Source organism: Cervus canadensis, chromosome 14 (genome assembly GCF_019320065.1).
Source record: "Cervus canadensis isolate Bull #8, Minnesota chromosome 14, ASM1932006v1, whole genome shotgun sequence".
Lineage (NCBI taxonomy): Eukaryota > Metazoa > Chordata > Mammalia > Artiodactyla > Cervidae > Cervus > Cervus canadensis.
This window is the reverse complement of record NC_057399.1, coordinates 30,747,113-30,769,378: the sequence shown is the minus strand read 5'-3', so window position 1 is coordinate 30,769,378 and position 22,266 is coordinate 30,747,113. Positions and strand designations below refer to the sequence as shown.

At 41.5% G+C, this 22,266-nt stretch overlaps 1 protein-coding gene across 5 annotated transcripts in view; it reads left to right on the top strand.

Annotated features, from left to right (window-relative positions):
* The window catches only part of LOC122453037 (histone-arginine methyltransferase CARM1-like), a 251,398-nt gene that overhangs the window by 138,573 nt on the left and 90,559 nt on the right, over positions 1-22,266 (top strand). For all 5 annotated transcript variants that reach the window (XR_006272922.1, XR_006272924.1, XR_006272925.1 and 2 more), the window contains one exon: positions 5,019-5,126. Coding sequence is in view for 1 of the 5 variants with exons in the window: in XM_043486887.1 (XP_043342822.1) it covers positions 5,019-5,126 (108 nt within the window). In the remaining 4 variants the exon portion in view is untranslated. The remainder of the gene's footprint in view (positions 1-5,018; positions 5,127-22,266) is intronic.

Here is a 22,266-nt window from a genome sequence, read left to right as displayed (position 1 = left end):
CTGTGTAGTTCAATCATTCTGTTCCTACCTAGAAGCTGTTCAGTCAACCTATTAGTTAGCAATTTGGTTGCTGGAAGAGTTGGATGCAGTCTGTGGGGTAGGGAGCCTATAAATATGGGCTGCGAGCCCATCATAACCCAGATAGCCATGATGATAAAGTACATTGACATTGCAAAAGCATGGGGTTCTTGTTACTTGGGATTGTTCAGTGGTGGTATCTGTGGATGTAATAAAATAATGCCTGGAAGAAGCAGCAATGGCCATGAAAGTGCCAAGTGGTGGGGCACAATTTAGGAGGATGAGGCACACAAAAATGACAGTTAGGATTTGCAGTTCAGGGCAGCCATTGTTACCCTCAAGCAAATAAAGAAACAGTGAATACATAACAACTGGCATGACGTGAAGAATTGATTGTAGGAGAGTCAGGACCTCAATCTTGGAAGATAGTTGTAAAACTGGTGGCGTGAAAAGCAGACTAAATGTGACCAATATTACTGTAGGCTGAACAGCACACAGAAAAAGCTTTGAATCAAAACTGGGGGAAGTGGCTAATAGCATGATGTTTCAGTTAGGTACATTTGTTTTTATCTCATCTCTGCCATTTATTAAGTGTATGACTTCAATTCTGTCTGATTTTCAATCTCTTTATTTGTACTATGGAGAAAATAAGGTGCCCACATTTGATGGTCATCACCATGAATAAATAAGGTTAAAGGTACTAAACAAGCATAGTACAAAGTAAGTATAAAAATAATGGTCTGTGTTTATTTTTGCTTTATTATTCCGGGGTAGTTGTGTTTCGTGTTTTCATTAGGACCTGGGTGTTCTTTGTTAATTTTAACCTAGTAAATCCTGATAAATATCTCTGAACCCTCTTGGAGCTTTTTTAGCCCTGTCCAAACATTTTGCAAAATTTCTTTGCCCAGGAAACCATAAGAGCATGTAATTAAAATAATCTGTACTTGTGAAATGACCTTATCTTTTTAATTTTTTTTAAACTTTATTTACAAATAAATTCACAGAACTTTGGACCATTGTTACATGGACCGATTGTTGACTTTTCCCCATTAGGCCTGGCAAGGATTTCATACCATTTTCTGCTGCTGCCCCACATGAGCCCCAAATTAGCCACTTCTGTAGTTAACTGCCTGTGTATCCAAGGGGAGCTGAGGATGAATTCTGTCTGTAGAGGAACATGGTAAACCGGAGCTAACTAGATTGTAATGTGATGATGGTATGGCACCATCAAAGGAAAGTCATCCTTTGAAGGCTGCTTATTAAGATCCCAAGGTTGAAGTGGATGTGTTATGCTGGTAGAAGATGCTTTCTCACGGAGGTAACGGACTTGCACTGTGTCTTTTAGATCGTGAATATGTTCCTTCTCTGTGGTAGTGAGACCCATTTCTATTCAGTTTGTTAACGAAGATTTAGTGAGTGTCCTGAGAAAACAGAAGTCTCTCCTTTAATGAAGCTTAGGATCCAGGACAGGGAGCAGAAATTAATCAGATAGTTCCTCCTTGAATGAAGAAGTATAACTGTGGTGAATGTTGCAGAGGGAGGGCTTGAGTAGGTGATGATAAAAAGGCATAGAGCTGGAGCACTCGACTTAGCCTGGGAGGGGAGCGAAGGTTAAGGAAATATTCCCTGCTGGGGAACAGAAGGAAGAGTTGGTGTAATAGCCAGGGTTCCTGCAGGAGAGACACAGCATACCCGACAAGGTGTTTTAGGAGAGTTAAAGGACAGGACCATTTACAGTGCTGTGGGCAGAATATAGGGACCCAGCATGAGACGGTGACATTCCCTAGCACTAGCAAGAGTGGGGACCTGTTAGCACCCCTAGGCCTGAGGGAGGAGAGAGGAAGGAGTGGTTGCTGGAAACCTGAGACAATAGTCAGAGCTGGAAGAAGTGGAAGCCCAGCAGAACTGTGGCTTTGGTGGAGGAGACACAACCAATCCCTGGAGACCCAGGAGGGAGGAAGTCAGAATAGGTTCCCTGAGCTTGCTGTCCTCACTGCCTCTGACCTCCTGTCGTCCTTTCGCTTGGCTGATCCCAACCAGGGTCCAATACCATGGAGCCATCGGAAATGTTCAGTCGGAGTGCGGTGTGCTCAGACTTGCATGTCTTCGTAGTCCACGCTTTCCTCCCATTTGTCCCTGTGCAGAAGGATGGCCATGATGCTGCCCAGCACTGAGCACTGCATTCTCATCCCGCCCTGCCCCTCACCAGCTGCGTTTACCTTGGGCTGGAAACCGTCTCTCCGAGCCTGTTTCCTTCTCAGTACAGTGGGGCCCTAACCGCGTACTCTGTATCCCAGGGAGGCATGAGGACCACAGAGAGAGTGCCAAGGGAAAGTCCTTTGGAAACTACACACTGCTTTACCTGTGAAAGGGGATTTTATGACTCTCTTTTGCCTCTGTCTGAGGGGAGAGAGTTTTCTCTAGGATCAGGAAGTGTAAGGTCCTCAAGCATACCCAGTTCTGTGATGGCCTCCCAAGGGTAGAATAAAAAATGGGCTCAATATAATCTTCTGTGAGGACAAGAAAATGTGATTAGTGGCAGCTCTAAGGCCTCCTGAGGTGCCAGATAAGAAGGTGTAAAAGAATTATCTGCGTTAATGCCCTCTCTCCTCCTAGTCTGGGAAACCCCCATTGGAAAGGGCCAAGGGAGTCTGTTTCCATTCGAGGTTGAATATTTGCTTTGACTCTTTCATTTTTCACCAGAGAATGTATTCTCAGCCTCCCTCAGCTTTGTTTCCAGCATTTCATGGCTCTATGTAGACAAGGCAGAATGTCCCTCCCTCTCCGCTCCCTCTTCTGCAAGCCCCAGACTGAAAATTCACTTGTTAACTTTTTAAATATACACACAAGCGGGAAACAGATGGCATTATCTGGATAATGCTAGAAAACGATCAGATTCTTTTTCAAGGGCTATGCTCTGTTTTGAAATCACCCAAATGAATAAAGTTGTTTTGACTTGAAATTAGTTATTGAAATAAGGTATTTGGGAATAGTTTTCAGCTCTTCTCTAGATAGGGTCTGGGTCTGTCAAAGCGTCTTCCTACTTAAAGTCCTAATTTGGCAAAAAGTTGAACCACATCAGGCTCCCTCTCACCTCTTTTCTCTCTCTCCTCATTCCCTCTCTTCACTGTCTCTCTTCTAGTGGTTAAACATGTCTTTGTTTTTTAGTCTGCAGGATCAAGAGACCTGAAATAGACTCCTCTAAGATGTGCCTTGTGAAACCCTAATAAAATGTTCCCTTCACACATTTCTGGGGCACCTGTCACCAGAGCAAACAGGTGCAGTTTCTATCGTGTCTTAATTTTGTATCTCTGTTTTGGACTGAACATAGAATTGAAGGTGTTCTATTTTTAATTGAAGAAGATTCTGGAAAAGTTCTTCTGGGTGTGGTGCGTCTTTTGAGGGGGCCGTGGGTTGCACTGTCCAACCTACAGAGCCTCTGTTCTTTAGCCAGCAGTCGTGAGTGTTCTTGCAGTAAACCAGGACCATGTGAAGATGACGCTCCTAGGGAGGATGGGGAGAAATAAAGAGCGGTATTTCGAAAAGGATAGGCAGCCTGACGGCAAATTCCAGAGACTGGGTGACATTTTAAATTGGTAATGCTCCTAATTACCCAGGCCCTAGGAGACCGTATGGAATACAGCCACAGCTCTAGAATTAATACAAGCGAGCACTGTGAGCCCATTACTAACAGCATGTTCTCTTAGAATAATGGCACCGAATCTGTGTCAGCACAGTATGATATTGCAATTAAAACACACGCACACACACATGAATGTGCGACCTCCAACATTTCCTACTTTTTGGAAAATTTTTCCTGCTATCAAAGTAAAAGTAAAAACTGTTATAAATTTTCCTGAAAAAAAAAACAAACTTTGTTTCCTTGTTGTTCATTGCCTCTTGGTATTGCTGGGTTAAAATGTCAGATTTATAAAAATGAACTTAAGTAATCAGTGTGTGATTTTATGAAACATGAGGTTGGAAGGCAGAAATGCCCAGATTCAACTCCTATTTCCCCTGCTCACTGCTAGGTGAAATTGGGCTCATTCAATGTCCCTGATTTTCAGTTTAGTCCTCTTACAAGTGGGCACGATAATGCTATCTATTCATACATTTATTGTGAGGGTTTGAGCCACGTGAAATGCCTTGCTCAAAGCTAGTGCGGAAAGATGCTAAGACTAAAAGATATGGCAGAAATACAGAATCCTAAGGTTTCAACCATCAGACTGAGCTTTAGGCCTCAGCTTCAGCAGTGTGTGGGGCCAGAGATCCAGTCCATACCATCCACCTCTTCCTCTCAGCATGCAGGTCCAAATATTGGCTTGTCCTTTTGTGCCAGTGAATGGGTTTTGTTGATTTAAATCTTAGAAGAAAAGTTTCTGTAAATTCTGTTTGTCTACTGTCTTAATACCCTTCTACCCTTCATATAAACTACTACAACTTTTTTGGGGGTTACCTAGAATGAAAGCTTATATCCTAGTTTATGTGGGTGAAAGACTTTATCTTCAGTTTTTTTATGAATATATATGTGTGTATATATATAGACACACACACACATATATATATAATATACACACACACATCCCCATGTGTGTGTGTATATATATATAATTCTAAGAATTATTGGAGACAGTTTTCATTTTGTTTAGGTTGATATTTAAGATAAGCAAGTTCAATCATGATGCTCTACTTTTATTGGTCCTAAATATCCTAAAAGCAAACCATGTAACAAAGAAACTGTAATCACGATAGCAATAATTTCAGTAAAACCAATTATGTGCCAAGTACTTTGTATACACTTCATATTAATCCCAACAGCAAACCTTAAAAGGTGGGAGTTACTAACCGTGTTTAACATATGAGAAAAGGGAGTCTCAGTGAGATTCATAACTTGGCCAAAGTAAGACCACTTGTAAAAATCAAAGCCAGTACTTTAATTGTCTGGTCTCAAAGCTCTGGTATGTGTTTTCACCTCTTTTTGTCTTCTCATTTCCTTCCAGGTTGTTTTGGATGTTGGTTGTGGATCAGGAATACTGTCATTTTTTGCTGTATAGGCTGGAGCTCGTAGAGTCTATGCAGTTGAGGCCAGTTCAGCACTATATGCTGAGGTAAGTGGTTGTATTTTTATAGGGGACTGAGTGATGGACTTTTCAAGGTAAGTCATATATAAAAGAATTTTTTTTACCAGTCTGATTTTTTTTCTGTTGGGATGTTACTGCTGAAGGAGCCCACCTTCATTGTAGTAATTGATAATGAAAACAATTATCTAAAAACATTCACAATACTAAAAATATAGCAAAACTTTCTTCTTCCCTATCCACTGGGTGGCAGATGGGCCTGGGGAAGGTAAATGCTTTCTTATCTTTAATGACCTACTAAGGTGGGGAGTCAGACGTCCCTGAAGCTAGGTTGATTTTTTTCTTCAATGCTGTACTGACAGTAACTGCACCACTCACTTTAAATTTCAGTTTTGGTTTAAGGGATGGTTGCTACATGGTTGTAGTTGGAGCATGGAGAGATGTATGTTTCAAGGAGCTTTTTCAGATTGCAGCTTCTGACTGGAGGACAGGGAGATGCTTTGTTTTAAATGTGGTGCTCCATTATCATTATGAAATATGTACAAATATTGGAGAATAAGTCAAAGCCAAGAGTCAGTAATAGTAGCTTTCAGTAATATTTGTATGTAATAGTAACCCAATCAAGCTGCAGAGTTGGAAGTGTATGTGCACAAACTTGCTCAGGGTGATGTGCTTGTCATTCACACCTGGAGGAGGCCTATGCTAAAATGAGGGCTAGAATTGCAGATAGAAAGGGAAGCTTGCCTGCTGCTTCTGAGGAACATCCTAAAACTTTCCTCGGGCCTGGGACAGTTGGTAGCTCTGAGTGATGGCTGAGTTTGGATTGAATGACCCAGGAGGGACTGGAGACCAGTAGACAGCATGCCGTGTTTGGAAGGAAGCAGTGCCAGGGCCTGATGGCCAGCATGTTGTTTCACTTCCTTCTTCCAACAAGCCTTGGATAAAATATTTTTGGTCTTTGGCTTACTAACCAATTCTTAAGAGTCATTTTTGTTAAGTATTGAGTACACACAAAAGAATATTTATTAAATGTATACCTATTATTGGGGGCCTCCTCGATGGCTCATTGGTGAAGAATCTGCTTGCCAATGCAGGAAACACAGATTCCATCCTTGGGTCGGGGAGACCCCATGGAGTAGGAAATGGCAGCCCACTCCAGCATTCTTGCCTGGGAAATCACATGGACAGAGAAGCCTTATGGTCTGTATTCTGTGGGGTCACAAAGAGTCAGACATGCATGAGTGAGCACTCACTTAGCATACATATTAATATTTGTAAAATGTGTACATTTTTAAAATATCAAGAATAACAATACAATGAATATGTGTCCACTACGTCTTTTAAGGAATAGGCCATTAGCATTTCTGTTAAAGGTTCATGTGTCTTGTCCTGTTCACTCTTCTTTTCTGCGCTAAACGGAGGTAACTGCTGTGTTGAATTTTTGTTGGTCATTTGCATGCTCTTCTTTATAGTTTTACCGTGTGTGTTTCTATTCCTAAAACAAATCCAAATGAACTTTCCATAAATGGGATCATAATGTATGTATCCTATAATTTGATTTTTTAACCCAACATGTTGCTTCTGATGGTCATTTTGTTGATGCATACAGCCCTTATCAATGTTGGATAGCATTCTGTAATATGAAATGCATTAAGTTGCTAGTGCAATGTACTGTTGATAAAATTTGGATGACTCCCATTATACAAGTAGTATTATGAGTATTCTTGTACACATTCTCCACCTATCTCAGTATATACCCAAGAGTAGAACTGATGGATAATAGGACATGCATACACCTCTGTTCTCTGATGCCAACTGGTTTTCCAAAGTGGTTGTTCCAGTTTTCACTCCCTTCAGCAAATAATGAGCGTGCTGTTATTCTACAACTTTGTCAACACTTGATATTGTCAGGCTTTGGAATTCTTATCAATCTGGTGTTTATCACATATTTGTGGCTTTAATTTGTATTTTCTAACCACTAATGACTTTGAGCATCTTTGAATGGTGTTTGACCATCTCTTCTCTTCCATGAAATACCTGTTCCAGTTTTTTGGACAGTGGTTTTTTTTTTTCAATTGTTTTATTGTCTAATTCATTTGTAAGAATGATGTCTATATTCTGGATATTAATTCTGTTCAGTTTTATATGGGAAAAAGTATCTTCTCCCAGTTAGTACCTCACCTTTTCTCTTCATGGAGTTCTAAATAAGATTTAAATACAGAATTCTAAAAAGAAAAGAGAAGAGGAATATAAACTTACATAGAGAGAACCCATAGATAACAATGTCCCTGCTTCAACGTTTGATAGATTTCAAAATGCAGTCTTTTTTTTTTTAAATGCAGTCTTAAACCGAAGGAGCTGCATGTAGAACTTTGTCTTGGGGGTTGTGCATTTATTTAATCACATCTTCATTCAGTTGCATCCCACAGTTCTGTTTCTTGGGAGAGTATAGGAGAAACAGAAATAATTAAGGAGTATTCTTGTGTTTAAAGAGCTTCTATTCTGATAGATTGACGTTGTTGTCGTCTCTTGTGTCACATACCAAAAAAACAGAGAGAGAGGCATTAGAGATTTCTTCTTTCTCATAGTTTATTTTCTCACATATTTAAAGTGGCTTGAGACACACTCGATAGTTATTTTTTAAAATATAATGCCTTTGGTTGTAATATTTTTAGGGAGGAGGGGAAGAGCTTGAGATCTTCATGCACTCCCTAGACCCAGTCCTAGCCCCAGTCATCACCAGCACAGCATCGGAGGAGCTGCTCCCGAACCATCTGTGATTGGTTTCTCCAAGAGAATTCTCAGCCTGATTAAACACGTCAGCAGGACAGTTGCCTTCTTGCAGAGCGGGGCTACCCGCACGGACACTTTTACCCAGTAGGTCCGCTGGCTAATTATAAAGGTCTCTAGCAAGAAACCAATACTGAGAAAAAAAGAGAAAGAATTTAAAATTGTAAAACTTTGTATTATTTTAAACTTTGAAACTATTTTAAACTATTTAATTTCAAACTTACAAATAAGTTGTAAAAAAAATAGAAAGTAATTCAAAAGCTTCCCAAGTTCTCTTTAGCTTGATTCATCAATTGTTCATATTTTATCCTGTTTGCTTTATCATTTACTCTTGCTCCACTGTTACCATCCACGAACACATGTGTACATGAATATGTATACACAAATATAGGTGTGTGTGTATGTATATATTATATATATATATATATGCAGATAGAGACACACACATTTTTTTCCTATGGGTTAGTTATGTACATCATAGCCTTTTATCTTTAAACATTTCAGTGTGTGTTTTGCAAGAACAAAGCCATTCTCTTAAATAAACAGAGAAGAATTCAAAGGTGAAAAATGACTTGTCCATGGAGTCTTCTGATGTCACTGAACAGATTTCAGGGAGGCCCCAGCATGAGCAGAGATACACTGTCATCTTGGGCATTGAGGCAAGAACAGTCTACACTTCACTGCCTAATTCCTTGCATAGTATTTCCAGGGAGACTTGATTTTTAAAGTTTTTAAAGCAATGTTCTAAAGAATTCTGAAGCATCATCGCTTTATTTTATCTTTGGTTTTAGCATGCAGGGAGGATTTTTGTGTTTCTGTAATCTTCCTGTGTATGGCTAGGGCAGGTGGGGGGCAGGGGTAGTTTTCCAAATGCTGCGGGGACTGTAAAGTATCCTTGAAATCCTTGCTGGCAAGTCTTCCTCTGCCCCTGAGGCCTTCCTGTCGTGTGGTCCTAAGGACAGGCTAGTTATGAATGCATTTGGGGCCAGGGCTGGTGAGAATCTTCTTGAAGGATGGCCATGTTCCTGGCTGCTACTGTGGGTGTCATGCAATGCCCTCTGTGGGCCAGGCCTGTCACCCTTGCAGAGGAAGATCTACACCAGGGCTCAGTTTCTGCTACTTCCGCCGACACTTGTCTGTACAACTTGTGGATGGCACAGGCGAGTGTGAACAGCACAGAAAAGATTTCCACTCTAAGAATAGGCTTTGCTGGCCGCTCGGCACACAGTGCATGGTGCTCCTTTCCACCTTTTCATTATTCAGTAATTGAACCAGCAGACATTTAATTCTTTCCTCTGGAGTCTTCATTAAATTGCTCGGAAAAGATAAAACTGTAACAAGAAAGAAAAATGTACAAATTTAACTACCACTGCCTGCCCCTGGATCCTTCTCACAAAAGGCTTCCGGGCTTTAAGTAAACAGAATATTTTCAGTTTGCGTTGAATTCAATTTCAGTCACATTCAGTGGCTAAAGCTGATTTTGTAAGGGCTGACCCTCAGATGATGAGATGATGGAGATGACTCCTTGTCTGGAGGGCACGCACATTTAGTCATTTTTTGCGGGATAGTCATGAACCTGCCCAGGTGCAGACATGTGCTCTCACCCTGGGACCCATCTGACATTTCTGGGTCAATAATAAGAGACCATCTCTGTCCAAGAAACAGGGCAGAACTAAAGGTCTCCCCTGAGTTCCCAGCCTGTGAGTCGGCCCACCTCAAAAGGGCAGCTATTTCTTGTTCTCTTTTTCTTTTCTGATGAAACATAAAGCTGAAGCCCTCAGCATATAGACCAAATGGGAGTGGGGAGAAAGCATTAATCAAATGTATACATGTACGTAGTCAAGGAAGAGGATGTTTTTTAAGTTAAAATTGTACACAGATGCCTCTCCATCCCGATGATAAATTCTTTGAAAGTCTGGAAATTAAAAGACTATTAGAGTAAGCAGTCATGAATAGATTTATGTATTGTAATCAGCTTAAGCTTACAGCAAAGCTCTCTGGCTCTTAGATTTCACAATGTTCATAATCATTATTGGACCACTTAATTGGACTTTACTAGCACATAGTTCCTACCTATGTCTCATTAGGATGATTTTTAAGGAGTCAGACCAAGTATTTCTAGGTCATGAGTAGTGGAATTAAAAACAGGTAGCATTGGAAATGTTGTGACATTGCATTTCTAAATCTACTGGGTTCATAATCTAGGGCTGCTTTGTCTAATATGGCAGCCTTTAGACACATATGGCTCTTTATATGTAAATATAAACTCATTTTTAAAATTAAATTTCTTAGTCTCACTAGCTGCATTTCAAGTGCTTAGTAACCACAAGTAGCTAATGGCTATTGTAGTAGACCGTGAAAGTATTGAATATGTCCCTCATCAAAGAAAGTTTGAGTGGGTAGTACTGATGGAGAGGACACGGGTGGCCATCCGTCACTTCTCTGGCATGGGAGGGCCAGGCTGGTGGCCGTTTTCGCTGGCAGGTGTTGGCAGCCATGGCCGGATCAGACCGGTTTAGTGTGAGTTGAGACAGCCCTCCCCAGTCCCTCTTGCTGTGGGCATTGTTTATCTTTCCCTTATTTTTGTGTAAGATCTGGCTTAGAACAGGTTCCCTAGGAAACAGATGGTGATGCACAGATTTACATGCAGGAAATTTATTGCAGAAGGCTCTCAGGAATCTGACCTGTGAAGGAACTAGGATAAAATTGGGCAGAGGAGGAGTTAAGCTGCAATGTAGTTGGAATAAAGAGCTCAGGCAAACCCACAGGGAATTCTCGAACTGGGGGAATGTTTCAGAGTTGAACCACCTTGAGGCAAGGGCTTTTATGCTTCGCAGTTTTTATATACACTTCCTCAGGAAGGAGTGTAACCTTGGGGAAGGTGGCTCTCCTGGGCCGAGGGAAGTTTGTAGACTAAAACTCAGCTGGGAGCCATCATCTGCAGCATTCCCAGCCTCTGGGGGATGATGCCTTGGTCCTGAAGGAAGAATCTGCATGGTGTGCCTCGGCAAGTACTACAGGGTCAGGATTCAGGATCCTGACTTTAGTCTTCAGACAGGAAGCTGATGGAGAAGAAACATAATAGTAAATCAAGGAGGAGGATCAAAGTGATGGAGCAGAGGGGGTGATAACTGAAAGCATGGGTGAGACCAGGGGTGGTTTGCTGTGTGTGCTTTAGGGATGGGCAGAGATTACCTAGAAACCCAGTCCACATCTGAACTGATGTACTTTGTACTTTTCTAAGCTCTGTGCGGACACAGAGTACATATGAAATGTGATTTCTCCCCTGAAGTAATTTGTCTTCCAGTTGGGCTTCACAGAAGTGAAATTCTTGCCATAGGACAGTGAACGCCAAATGCATATGAATGGTAGAGACAAGAAATGTCACTGTAAGGAACAATTCCCATCAGCTTGGCTGTTCAGAGAACCATCAGATAAGTGGTGTGATTTGGCTTGAATCCTTAAAGATGTAGGGAAATGAACTGCCCCTCTTTCCATTTTCACCTCTTACTGCCAAAAATGAGATTTTTAAAAAACCCTTGAGTTCTCATGGGGTTCTACCCTAAATATGTTGCTAATCTCTTCACAAATAATTGAAGGCCATTTATTGAAAAGGTCGTTCTAATTTTTAATCTTGAATACTAGAAAGAAAGTATACTTTGAAGTTTTCTGATACGATTTCATTCTTTAAGGAGGAGTTTTCTCCTTTTTTTTTTTTTTAGTGTCTCTGATAGCTAACTTCTCCCTTGTCATCTCCCATAGACACCAAAAGCCTGAGTCACCAAATTCCATCCAGCGCATCAACACTTTTTATTTTTGCGCTGATAGGAAAGTTAAAAGGTGGCCATAACAAATCCATTAAAAAATAATAATACCCATTTTGCATAGTTGACTTTTTTTAGAATTTAGGTTGCATTTCCATATCTATAAACTCGTAGTTCTTCAGGAAGAGTCTTTGAGGTGCTTGGGGCAGATATTATCATATCCACATGACAGATGAGGAAGAACCTTGGAGAAGTTAGGTCATTAGGATCAGACATGGCTTCTGAGACACAGACCCTCACTGCCCCCTCCTTCTTCAGCATCCAGGTAAGCTGTGACAAGTGGTTCCCTTGGAGGTCAAGAGGTGAATGTGTTTGTAAGAGCTATAAGGAGCTCTTACCCCTGTAGATAGTTCATCCAGGAGCCAGGAGAAAAGCATCTTTTTCTTCTCAAGCTATCTATTGTGAAGTACTTAAACAGGCAGGTAGGTCTGCTATATAAGAAGGAAACCTTCCTCTGTGGCAAAATCAAGTAGTAACACCCTTAATAGGGGAGCTGTTTGAGGTTGTCCATATGAAATGCCACCCCATTTGCCACAAAACCCTGCCCAAAAAATAATTCTTCTTGTAGCTGGATTGGTGATGGGTAAGGTAAGGTGGCCTCTTGGTAGAGAATGTCGATGCCTCTTCATCTTCCTCAATATTCTCTTCCCTGTAGGGTAGGTGCTCAACACCTTTGCCAGTATTAGAAGTGATGATGCAGGTTCTGGAATCATACAGCTTGGGGTTTCATTCTTGATCCATGACCTAACGGATGTGTGATCTTGACAAGTGTATTAGTTTCCTAATTGCTGCTGTAACAAATTAACACAAACTTAATGGTTTTAAGCAATGTGTATTTATTATCTTATAGTTCTGGAGGTTAGAGATTTGGAGTGGGTTTCATGGGGTAAGATCAGAGTGACACAGAGCTGAGCTCACTCTGGAGACTCTCAGGGAGGATCTGTTCTTTGCCTTTCGCAGCCTTTGGAGGTTGCCGGCCTCACTTAGCCAGTGACTACATCACTCTGCTTCGGAAGCATCACTTTTCCTTTTCTCATTTTCCTGCTTCTGGCATATAAAGAGCCTTGTGATTATATTGGGCCCACCAAGATAGCCCCGGTAAGCTCTCCATCTCAGAATCCTTAATTTACTCCCATTTACAACATCGCTTTGCCATGTGAAGTAACACATTTGTAAGTTTCCGGAAATAAGATGTAGACACTTGCGGGGACTGGGGGGAGCTGCGATTATTCTGCCAAGCATAACAAGTTACTTGATCTTTCTCTACCTCATTTTCTTCACCTGTGAAATTGTAGATCATGATAATCCCTCATGAAGATATTAAGAGAACTGAATGAGAAAATTGATGTCTGACATTCTGTAGCAATTGTTATTGTCGTCATGGTTATTATCAGCATCATTATGGGGTCTCATTTCATCTCTGTACAGATCAACTGAGCAGGGAGGCCAGGCCACACTGGGACGCATGGGACCAGGCAGAGCACATTTTTCAAATGTGTGTGTTTAAATTGAATTTTGAAATTTCCTTTCTTACTCCTTTGTATTTTTTTACATTTCAATAAAGCTTTATTTATGAACACTGAAATGGATTTTTCTTAAATGGAATTTTATTTAATTTTCATATGTCAAGCTGTATCCTTTTTATTTTTTCCCATGCATTTAAAAATACAAAAACCATTCTTAGCTTGCAGGCCATGCAGAGAGAGAGTAATGGACCAGATCTTCCTGTGGGCGGTAATGCTGACTCCTGGCCTAACATAACCCTAATTCATAAAAAACAGTTTTTTTTAGTTAAGTAGCTGGTATATGTCAGGTCCCATGCTAGACTTGGGGACTGTAACGTCTGTATTTAGACGTGGTCCTTGTCCTCATGGAGCTCATGATAGAATAACCACACAAATATATAATTAGAAACTCTTAAGTAGTGGTTATGAAAGAAAAGTACAGGGTGCTCTAAACTGTAATTTGTATTACTCCTTTTTAAACTTAAAAAAAATTAATTTATGTATTTTTGGCTGCACCGGATCTTTGTTGCCGTGCGTAGCTTTTCCTACTGCAGCAAACAGGAGCAGAGGCTCCTCTCTGGTCGCGCTGCTCAGGCTCCTCTTGTTGCAGAGCATGGTCTCGGGGGCACAGGCTCAGGAGTTTTGGTACACAGGCGTAGTTGCCCCACATCATATGGGATCGTCCCAGACCGGGAATCAAACCCATGCCCCTTGGACTGGCAGGCGGATTCTTAGCCACTGGACCATGAGGGAAGTCCAGTGTTATTCCTTTTCAATTATCAAAACATTACAAGATGTACAGGTTCCCAACTCTTCTCAAAGCTTCTGCAGACTGGGCAGGGCAGCCTGATAAGCAGTTCTCTGAAATTCAGTTCTGAGAAATTCATAGCTGTTGCAATGTCCTTTTCCTAGTAGGAATTTCCCTTGCTGGCCCAAATCTGCACAGTTATCCTCAGATGGCCTCAGTACTGATGTGTTTGGAGGAACCCTGCCACTTCAGCATCAGAAAACAGTGAAGTGGCCCTCAGGCAAGGATGCCTCAGGATCCCCCCCACCCCCGCCACGGGGCTCCTGTAACACAGGTGCTGAGCCCGAGCCCCAGTTTCTAATCAGTCCATACTGGAATGTAGACTGAGAATTTGCATTTCTAATAAATTCTGATGATGCTGATGCTTCTGATGAGGGGACCGCACTTTGAGAACCACTGGAATTATATAACATCAGAGATGAAACAGCCCCTAAAAAGGATTTTCCAAAATGTTTCTGAAAGATAATCAAGAAGACCTTTCAGGGACTGAATTAGGGAGGAAAGGGACCTTGTGGCAGTGAGCCTACCTGCCCCAAGCCCCCTAAAGGGAGAGTAAAATGTCAGTTTATAATGATGGATAAATACTGTGCTTAGTCACTCAGTCGTGTCTGACTCTTTGTGACCCCATGAACTGTAGTCTGCCAGGCTCCTCTGTCTATGCGGATTCTCCAGGCAAGAATGCTGGAGTGGGTTGCCATGCCCTCCTCCAGGAGATCTTCCTAACCCAGGGATCGAACCCAGGTCTCCCACTTTGCAGGTGGATTCTTTACTATCTGAGCCACCAGGGATAAATATTATTGCATCCAATTTAGTAAATAGCCAGAAAAGCTAAGAGCTTAACACCAGATGTATTTTGCACATCATTGAGACTTGGTTAAAAATAACTTGTCTTTTTTTCTATTCTTTTTTCTTTAAAAAGTTTGCTTTAATTTTTAACCTCATTTTTGTTTTTTTTCCCCCAGTTTTATTGAGAAATAGTTGACGTATATCACTGTGTGAGAATAAGGTATGCAAAATGATGGTTTGATTTAAAGATAATATGAAATGATTACCACAGTAGTTTAGTTAACATTCACTACCTCATATAAATACAATAAAAAGAAAGATTTCTCATTATAACTCTTGCAATTTACTCTTTTAACAACTTTCATAGATAACATACAGCCGTGTTAATTATACTTATCATGTTATATATTACATCCCTTGTACATATTATTCTTAAAACCTTTGGACCCCCCCCTTCCTCCAGTTCCTTCACCAGTCCTTGACCTCTGACCTCTTTTTCTATGAGTTTGGTGGGTTTTTTCCATTGTTGTTTTGTTTTAGTTACATATGTAAGTGAGATCATGAAGTATTTGTCTTTCTCTGTCTGATTTACTTCACTTACCATAAGGCCTTCAAGGTCTATCCATGTTGTTATAAGTGGTAGAATTTCCTTCTTTTGTGGCTGAATAATATTCCATTATATTTACATATATACTCCAACTTCTTTATCCATTCATCGATTAATGGACATAAGTCTTGTGTCTTGGCTATTGTAGATAATGTTGTAGTGAACTTGTAAGTACAGGTATCTTTTTGAGATAGTGGTTTTGTTTCCTTTAACAACCTCCCTTTTTTGCTTAGTTGAAGCATAATTGATACTGTAAAATTGCACACACTTAGTGTAATATTATCTTAAAGAATATGACATATGCATAATCTGATATTACCACTACAACCAAGTTACTAAACATGTACATCACCTGCAAAGATGTCCTTGTGTTCTGTTTTCGTTTGGTGTTTTGGTAAGAACTTAACATGGGATCTATCTTCAGAACATATCTTAAAGTACAGCATGCTGCATTGCTAGGTATAGGTGCTGCGCTGTACTGTGCATGTCTAAGATCCTACTCATCTTGCATCTGTCAGTTCAATTCAGTCACTCAGTCGTGTCCAACTCTTTGCAACCCCATGGAATGCAGCACACGAGGCTTCCCTGTCCATCACCAACTCCCGGAGCTTGCTCAAACTCATGTCCATCTAATCGGTGATGCCATCCAACCGTCTCATCCTCTGTCGTCCCCTTATCCTCCTACCTTAAAATCTTGCCCAGCATCAGGGTCTTTCCTGATGAGTGTTCCAATGAATATTCAGGACTGATTTCCTTTAGGATGGACTGGTTGGATCTCCTTGCAGTCCAAGGGACTCTCAAGAGTCTTCTCCAACACCACAGTTCAAAAATATAAATTCTTCTGCACTCAGCTTTCTTTATAGTCCAATTCTCACGTCCATGCATGACTACTGGAAAAACCATAGCTTTGACCAGACACACCTTTGTCGGCAAGGTAATGTCTCTGCTTTTTAATATGCTGTCTAGTTTTGTCATAGCTTTTCTTCCAAGGAGCAAGTGTCTTTTAATTTCATGGCTACAGTCACCATCTGCTATGATTTTGGAGCACAAGAAAATAAAGTCTGTCACTGTTTCCATTGTTTCCCCATCTATTTGCCATGAAGTGACGGAACTAGATGCCATGATCTTCGTTTATTGAATGTTGAGTTTTAAGCCAGGGTTTTCACTGTACTCTTTCACTTTCATCAAGAGGCTCTTTAGTTCTTCTTCACTTTCTGCCATAAGGGTGGTGTTATCTGCATATCTGAAGTTATTGATTTTCTCCTGGAAATCTTGATTCCAGCTTCTGCTTCATTCAGTCCAGCAATCTTGATTCCAGCTTGTGCTGCATCCAGCCCAGCGTTTCTCATGATGTACTCTGCATATAAGTTAAATAAGCAGGTTGACAATATACAGCCTTGACGTACTCCTTTCCTGATTTGGAACCAGTCCGTTGTTCCATGTTCAGTTCTAACTGTTGCTTCTTGACCTGCATACAGATTTCTCAGGAGGCAGGTAAGGTGGTCTGGTATTCCCATCATTTGAAGAATTTTCCACAGTTTGTTGTTATCCACACAGTCAGAGACTTTGGCACAGTCAATAAAGGAGACGTAGATGTTTTCCTGGAACTCTCTTCCTTTCTCAATGATCCAGCAGATGTTGGCAATTTGACATCTGGTTCCTCTGCCTTTTCTAAATCCAGCTTGAGCATCTGGAAGTTCATGGTTCACGTACTGCTGAAGCCTGGCTTGGAGAATTTTGAGCATTACTTTGCTAGCGTGTGAGGTGAGTGCAATGGTGCAGTAGTTTGAACATTCTTTGGCATTGCCTTTCTTTGGGATTGGAATGAAAACTGACCTTTTCCATTGCTGTGGCCACTGCTGAGTTTTCCAAATTTGCTGACATGTTGAGTGCAGCACTTTCACAGCATAATCTTTCAGTTCAGTTCAGTTCAGTCGCTCAGTTGTGTCCAACTCTTTGTGACCCAATGAACTGCAGCATGCCAGGCCTCCCTGTCCATCACCAACTCCACCCAAACCCATGTCTGCCGGAGTCCAGCCCCAGAGGTCCAGGAATACCCAAGGGATGAGTGGCATCGGCGAGGAAGAAGACAGACACACACAGGAGGTTGCATGGAAGAAAAAGCTTTTTTATTTTTAGGACAGCTCAGTTTTTATAGAATGAACATTACCTCCCCCCTAAGTCACCACATATTACATCAGATATTGGTTTTGTGCTTCTGTCAATATTTTTCTTCCCCATGTTTTTCCCCTGTGTATTCATCTGGAACATTTCTGATTACAGGGTTTTTTCTTAAATGTCCCGTACATTAGTCTTCTTGCCTCAATGGCCTAACATTTTCACTCTAACAAAAACAATGTTCCACAAATTTCAGGTATAGTATGAATTCTTTAGACAATAAAACAATACATGGGAAGGGCTACACAAACATGTTTGACATTTCTGAGAATAGTACCATATGAAAACTCTGATATTTTTCTTTACCTGAAACTACAAAACCTTGGTCTACAATGATTAACTATGAAGCAGCAAAACACCTCTGAAGCAGCAAAACACCTCTATGAATAGTGAGGTAATGGCTGTGAAGCTGGTTAATATAAATCTTCTATTGAAATCCTATGGACCACATTTCCTAACTCTACAAAAATACCCATAATATTCCATGTTGTTTAAAGGAAGGGAAACAATGAACAAATAGCAGCAAGGAAATAGCAATAATGAAAACCCTCTCAACCAAGGAGCAAGTAAACTGAAGCAGTATATCTACTTATAAATCTAAATGCCTCTACTCTTTTCTATTCTAGAACATTATAATCTTTTAAGCAAGCAGCCAAACTATGCCTGTGGCCTTTTCCTTTTTGACTTGATGTTTATGGTCGTGTCCTGAGCCAGAGCAATCATGAGCATTTCTAAATAGGCTTGGACTTTTCCAGGGAGGCCTTATTACTATATATTACATTTCCAAAAATTAATAGAAAGCCCAACAACAGTAAGACAGAAAGAAGAAAGGGACATACCGGGCCCCCAGGACAACCCCGAGGGGAAGAGCTGCCTTGCAGGTTCCTCTCTTATCCCATGACCTTGTCACGGATTGGGTGCATCCCGGCGTCTCCCGACACATGTCCATCAAGTCGGTGATGCCATCCAACCATCTCATCCTCTGTCGTCCCCTTCTCCTCCTGCCCTCAGTCTTTCCCAGCATCAGGGTCTTTTCCAATTAGTCAACTCTTCGAATCAGGTGGCCAAAGTATTGGAGTTTCAGCTTCAACATCAGTCTTTCCAATGAACACCCATCTCCTTAAGGATGGACTGATTGGATCTCCTTGCAGTCTCTCAAGGGGCTCTCAAGAGTCTCCTCCAACACCACAGTTCAAAAGCATCAATTCTGTGGCGCTCAGGTTTCTTTATAGTCCAACTCTCACATCCATACGTGACCACTGGAAAAACCATACCCTTGACCAGATGGACCTTTGTTGGCAAAGTAATGTCTCTGCTTTTTAATATGCTGTCTAGGTTGGTCATAACTTTCCTTCCAAGGAGTGAGTGTCTTTTAATTTTATGGCTGCAATCACCATCTGCAGTGATTTTGGAGCCCAGAAAAATAAAGTCAGCTACTGTTTCCCCATCTATTTGCCATGAGGTGATGGGACTGGATGCCATGATCTTCGTTTTCTGAATGTTGAGCTTTAAGCCAACTTTTTCACTCTCCTCTTTCACTTTCATCAAGAGGCTCTTTAGTTCTTCTTCACTTTCTGCCTTAAGGGTGGTGTCATCTGCATATCTAAGGTTATTGATATTTCTCCCAGCAATCTTGATTCCAGCTTGTGCTTCCTCCAGCCCAGCGTTTCTCATGATGTACTCTGCATATAAGTTAAATAAGCAGGGTGACAATATACAGCCTTGACATACTCATTTTCCTATTTGGAACCAGTCTGTTGTTCCATGTCCAGTTCTAACTGTTGCTTCCTGACCTGCATACAGGTTTCTCAAGAGGTAGGTCAGGTGGTCTGGTATTCCCATCTCTTGAAGAATTTTCCACAGTTTATTGTTGATCCACACAGTCAAAGGCTTTGGAACAGTCAGTAAAGCAGAAATAGATGTTTTTATGGAACTCTCTTGCTTTTTCGATGATACAGCGGATGTTGGCAATTTGATCTCTAGTTCCTCTTCCTTTTCTAAAACCAGCTTGAACATCTGGAAGTTCACGGTTCACATATTGCTGAAGCCTGTCTTGGAGAATTTTAAGCATTACTTTACTAGCCTGTGAGATGAGTACAATTGAGCGGTAGTTTGAGCATTCTTTGGCATTGCCTTTGTTTGGTGTTGGAATGAAAACTGACCTTTTCTAGTCCTGTGGCCAGTGCTGAGTTTTCCAAATTTGCTGGCATATTGAGTCCAGCACTTTCACAGCATCATCTTTCAGCATCATCTTTAGGGTTTGAAATCTTGCATAACAGAAATTAAATACCCATTGAAAAATAATTCTGCATTTCCCCTTCCTAGAGTCCCTGGCAATACTATTCCATGTTTCAGTGAGTTGGACTGTTTTACATAACTGACATGTGGTGTATGTGCGTGCTAAGTTGCTTCACTCATATCTGACTCTTTGCAACCCCATGGACCGTAGCCTGCCAGGCTCCTCTACCCATGGGATTCTCCAGACAAGAATACTGGAGTGGATTGCCATTTCCTCCTCCAAGGGATCTTCCGGGCCCAGGGATTGAACTGGAGTCTCCTGCATCTCCTGCACTGGTAGGCGGGCTCTTTATGGGGAATCATACAGTATTTGTCCTCTTGTGATTGGCTTATTTCACTTAGCATTATGTCCCCTGCATTTATTCATGTTGCTGCAAATGGCAGGATTTCTTTCTTTGTTTAAGGCTGGATATTACTCCTTTGTTTGTGTGTGTATATATATACACATACACACACCACATTTCTGCCGTGAGTAATGCTGCAGTGAACATTGGTGCAGATACCTTTTCAGTGTCCTGATTTCACTTCTTGTGGATATATACTCACAACTGAGATTCAAAGGTCATACAGTAGTTCTGTTTTTAATTTTTGTGGGAACTCCAGTTTTCTATAGTGGCTGCACCATTGTATATGCCCACTACCAATGTATAAGGAGGGTTCTAATTTTTCCACATCCTCACCAACTTATTTTTTGGCTATTATTAGGAAACAGCAGTCCTACTTAAGGTGATGTCTTGTGATTTTGATCTATATTTCCTTGATGGTTAGGAGAGCAACACCCCTTTTATGTGTTTTTACTTAGTGGGTTTCTGGATCAACTTTTATTTGAAGACGGGTATGGAGGGCTTCCCTGGTGGCTCAGATGGTAAAGAACCCACCTGCCAACACAAGGGACCTGTGTTCTATCCCTGGGTCAGAAAGATCCCCTGGAGAAGTAAATGGCAACTCACTTCAGTATTCTTGCCTGGAGAATCCCATGGACAGAGGAGCCTAGCAGGTTAAAGTCCGTGGGGTCACAAGAGTCGGACACAACTGAGCAACTAATGCTTCCCTTCTGGAGGCTAAAGCAGCCTTTTGAAACAGATGTCCAGTTTCCTCAATTTCCAGAGGGGGACCTTGAGAAATAAGGGCCTTGCCTACATGGACAGTTGCTGTTCCTCTGCTGTGGGAAGCTGTCCTCAAGTCCAGCGTTGATGTGTCTAAACCATAATTCAAGCAGCTTCTTCCCTCACTGCTTCTGAACTCTGCTCTCCCTAAGCCAGCGTCTCCACTCACAGCCAGTCACCTTCTTGCCCCTCTCCTCTTTCCCCACAGCCCCCAGGGCAGAGCTGTTGTCGGCCCCCACTTCAGGGCCCATTCGATTCTGGTTGTAAGAGGCAAGAAGCAGCAGAAAGTGCTTGTTGACCTAAAACATTTGTCTGCGATGGCAGCTACGCAGTTTAAGGGAACTGTGATTTAGGCTACACATTTTCTTGGCAAGCAGAGCAGGGAGGGTGGGACAGACTGTAATTTAAATTCGTCCAAATAAGAAAGGTGTCATTTGATTTGTGAAATCAACAGGCATTCAGATGGTTGATTACTAATCATTGCTAAAAAATGTCTTGACATCTTACAGCTAAATTCCTTCAGCTCTGGCTGTGAATTTGCATCACACTCCCACACCCCCAACCCCACCTAAACTTTACCTTTCCCAGCCAGAAGAGCTTCACCCTGTAGGAAGTCCTGTAAGAGTGGGGGAAGAAAAAAAAATCCCCAAGATCAGTGTTTAGCTGTGCGAGACTCTTTAAAGACCAGACCGCCATCCGAGAAGGAAAAAATTCAGCCATATCACATCAACAGGTTGGCCTCCATGCTCAATGCTACATAATCACTTTGACTCCTCATTTTCCTCAGGATTGATGAATCCTCTTGCTCTGGGCTGATGGTTTAGCCATCCCGTAGCTTCAGACTGGTGTCCATTCTTGCTCTTTTCATCTACTGAAGCTGAGGAAATGATAACTGGTTTTGCCACCTGGGTTACTTTTTAATTATCTGAAAGACCACAAGGAGCCGGCATTTCTTTTGTGGCTCTCCTCATTCAACAACCTAATAGCCATCTGAAAAGAGCTTTCTTGAAAAGAAAAAAGTCTGCTCCTCTCAGGCAGGAGCAGTTAATACTGCACTATTCTCTGGTTAAACTATCACACTGCGCATATTACTGGGCATCTGACCTGCTTGAATCGGACTTACCACTGAGGCTTCTTGGAATTTGCACTGCTGCTTTTCTGCCAACAAGCTGTGAAATGACAGATGAGTGTCCGTAAACTTGAGTGTGAGCCACAGGTAAAGTGCCCGAGAAACTGCTGGGGCCCAGCCACCTCCTGGGGCAGTGCTG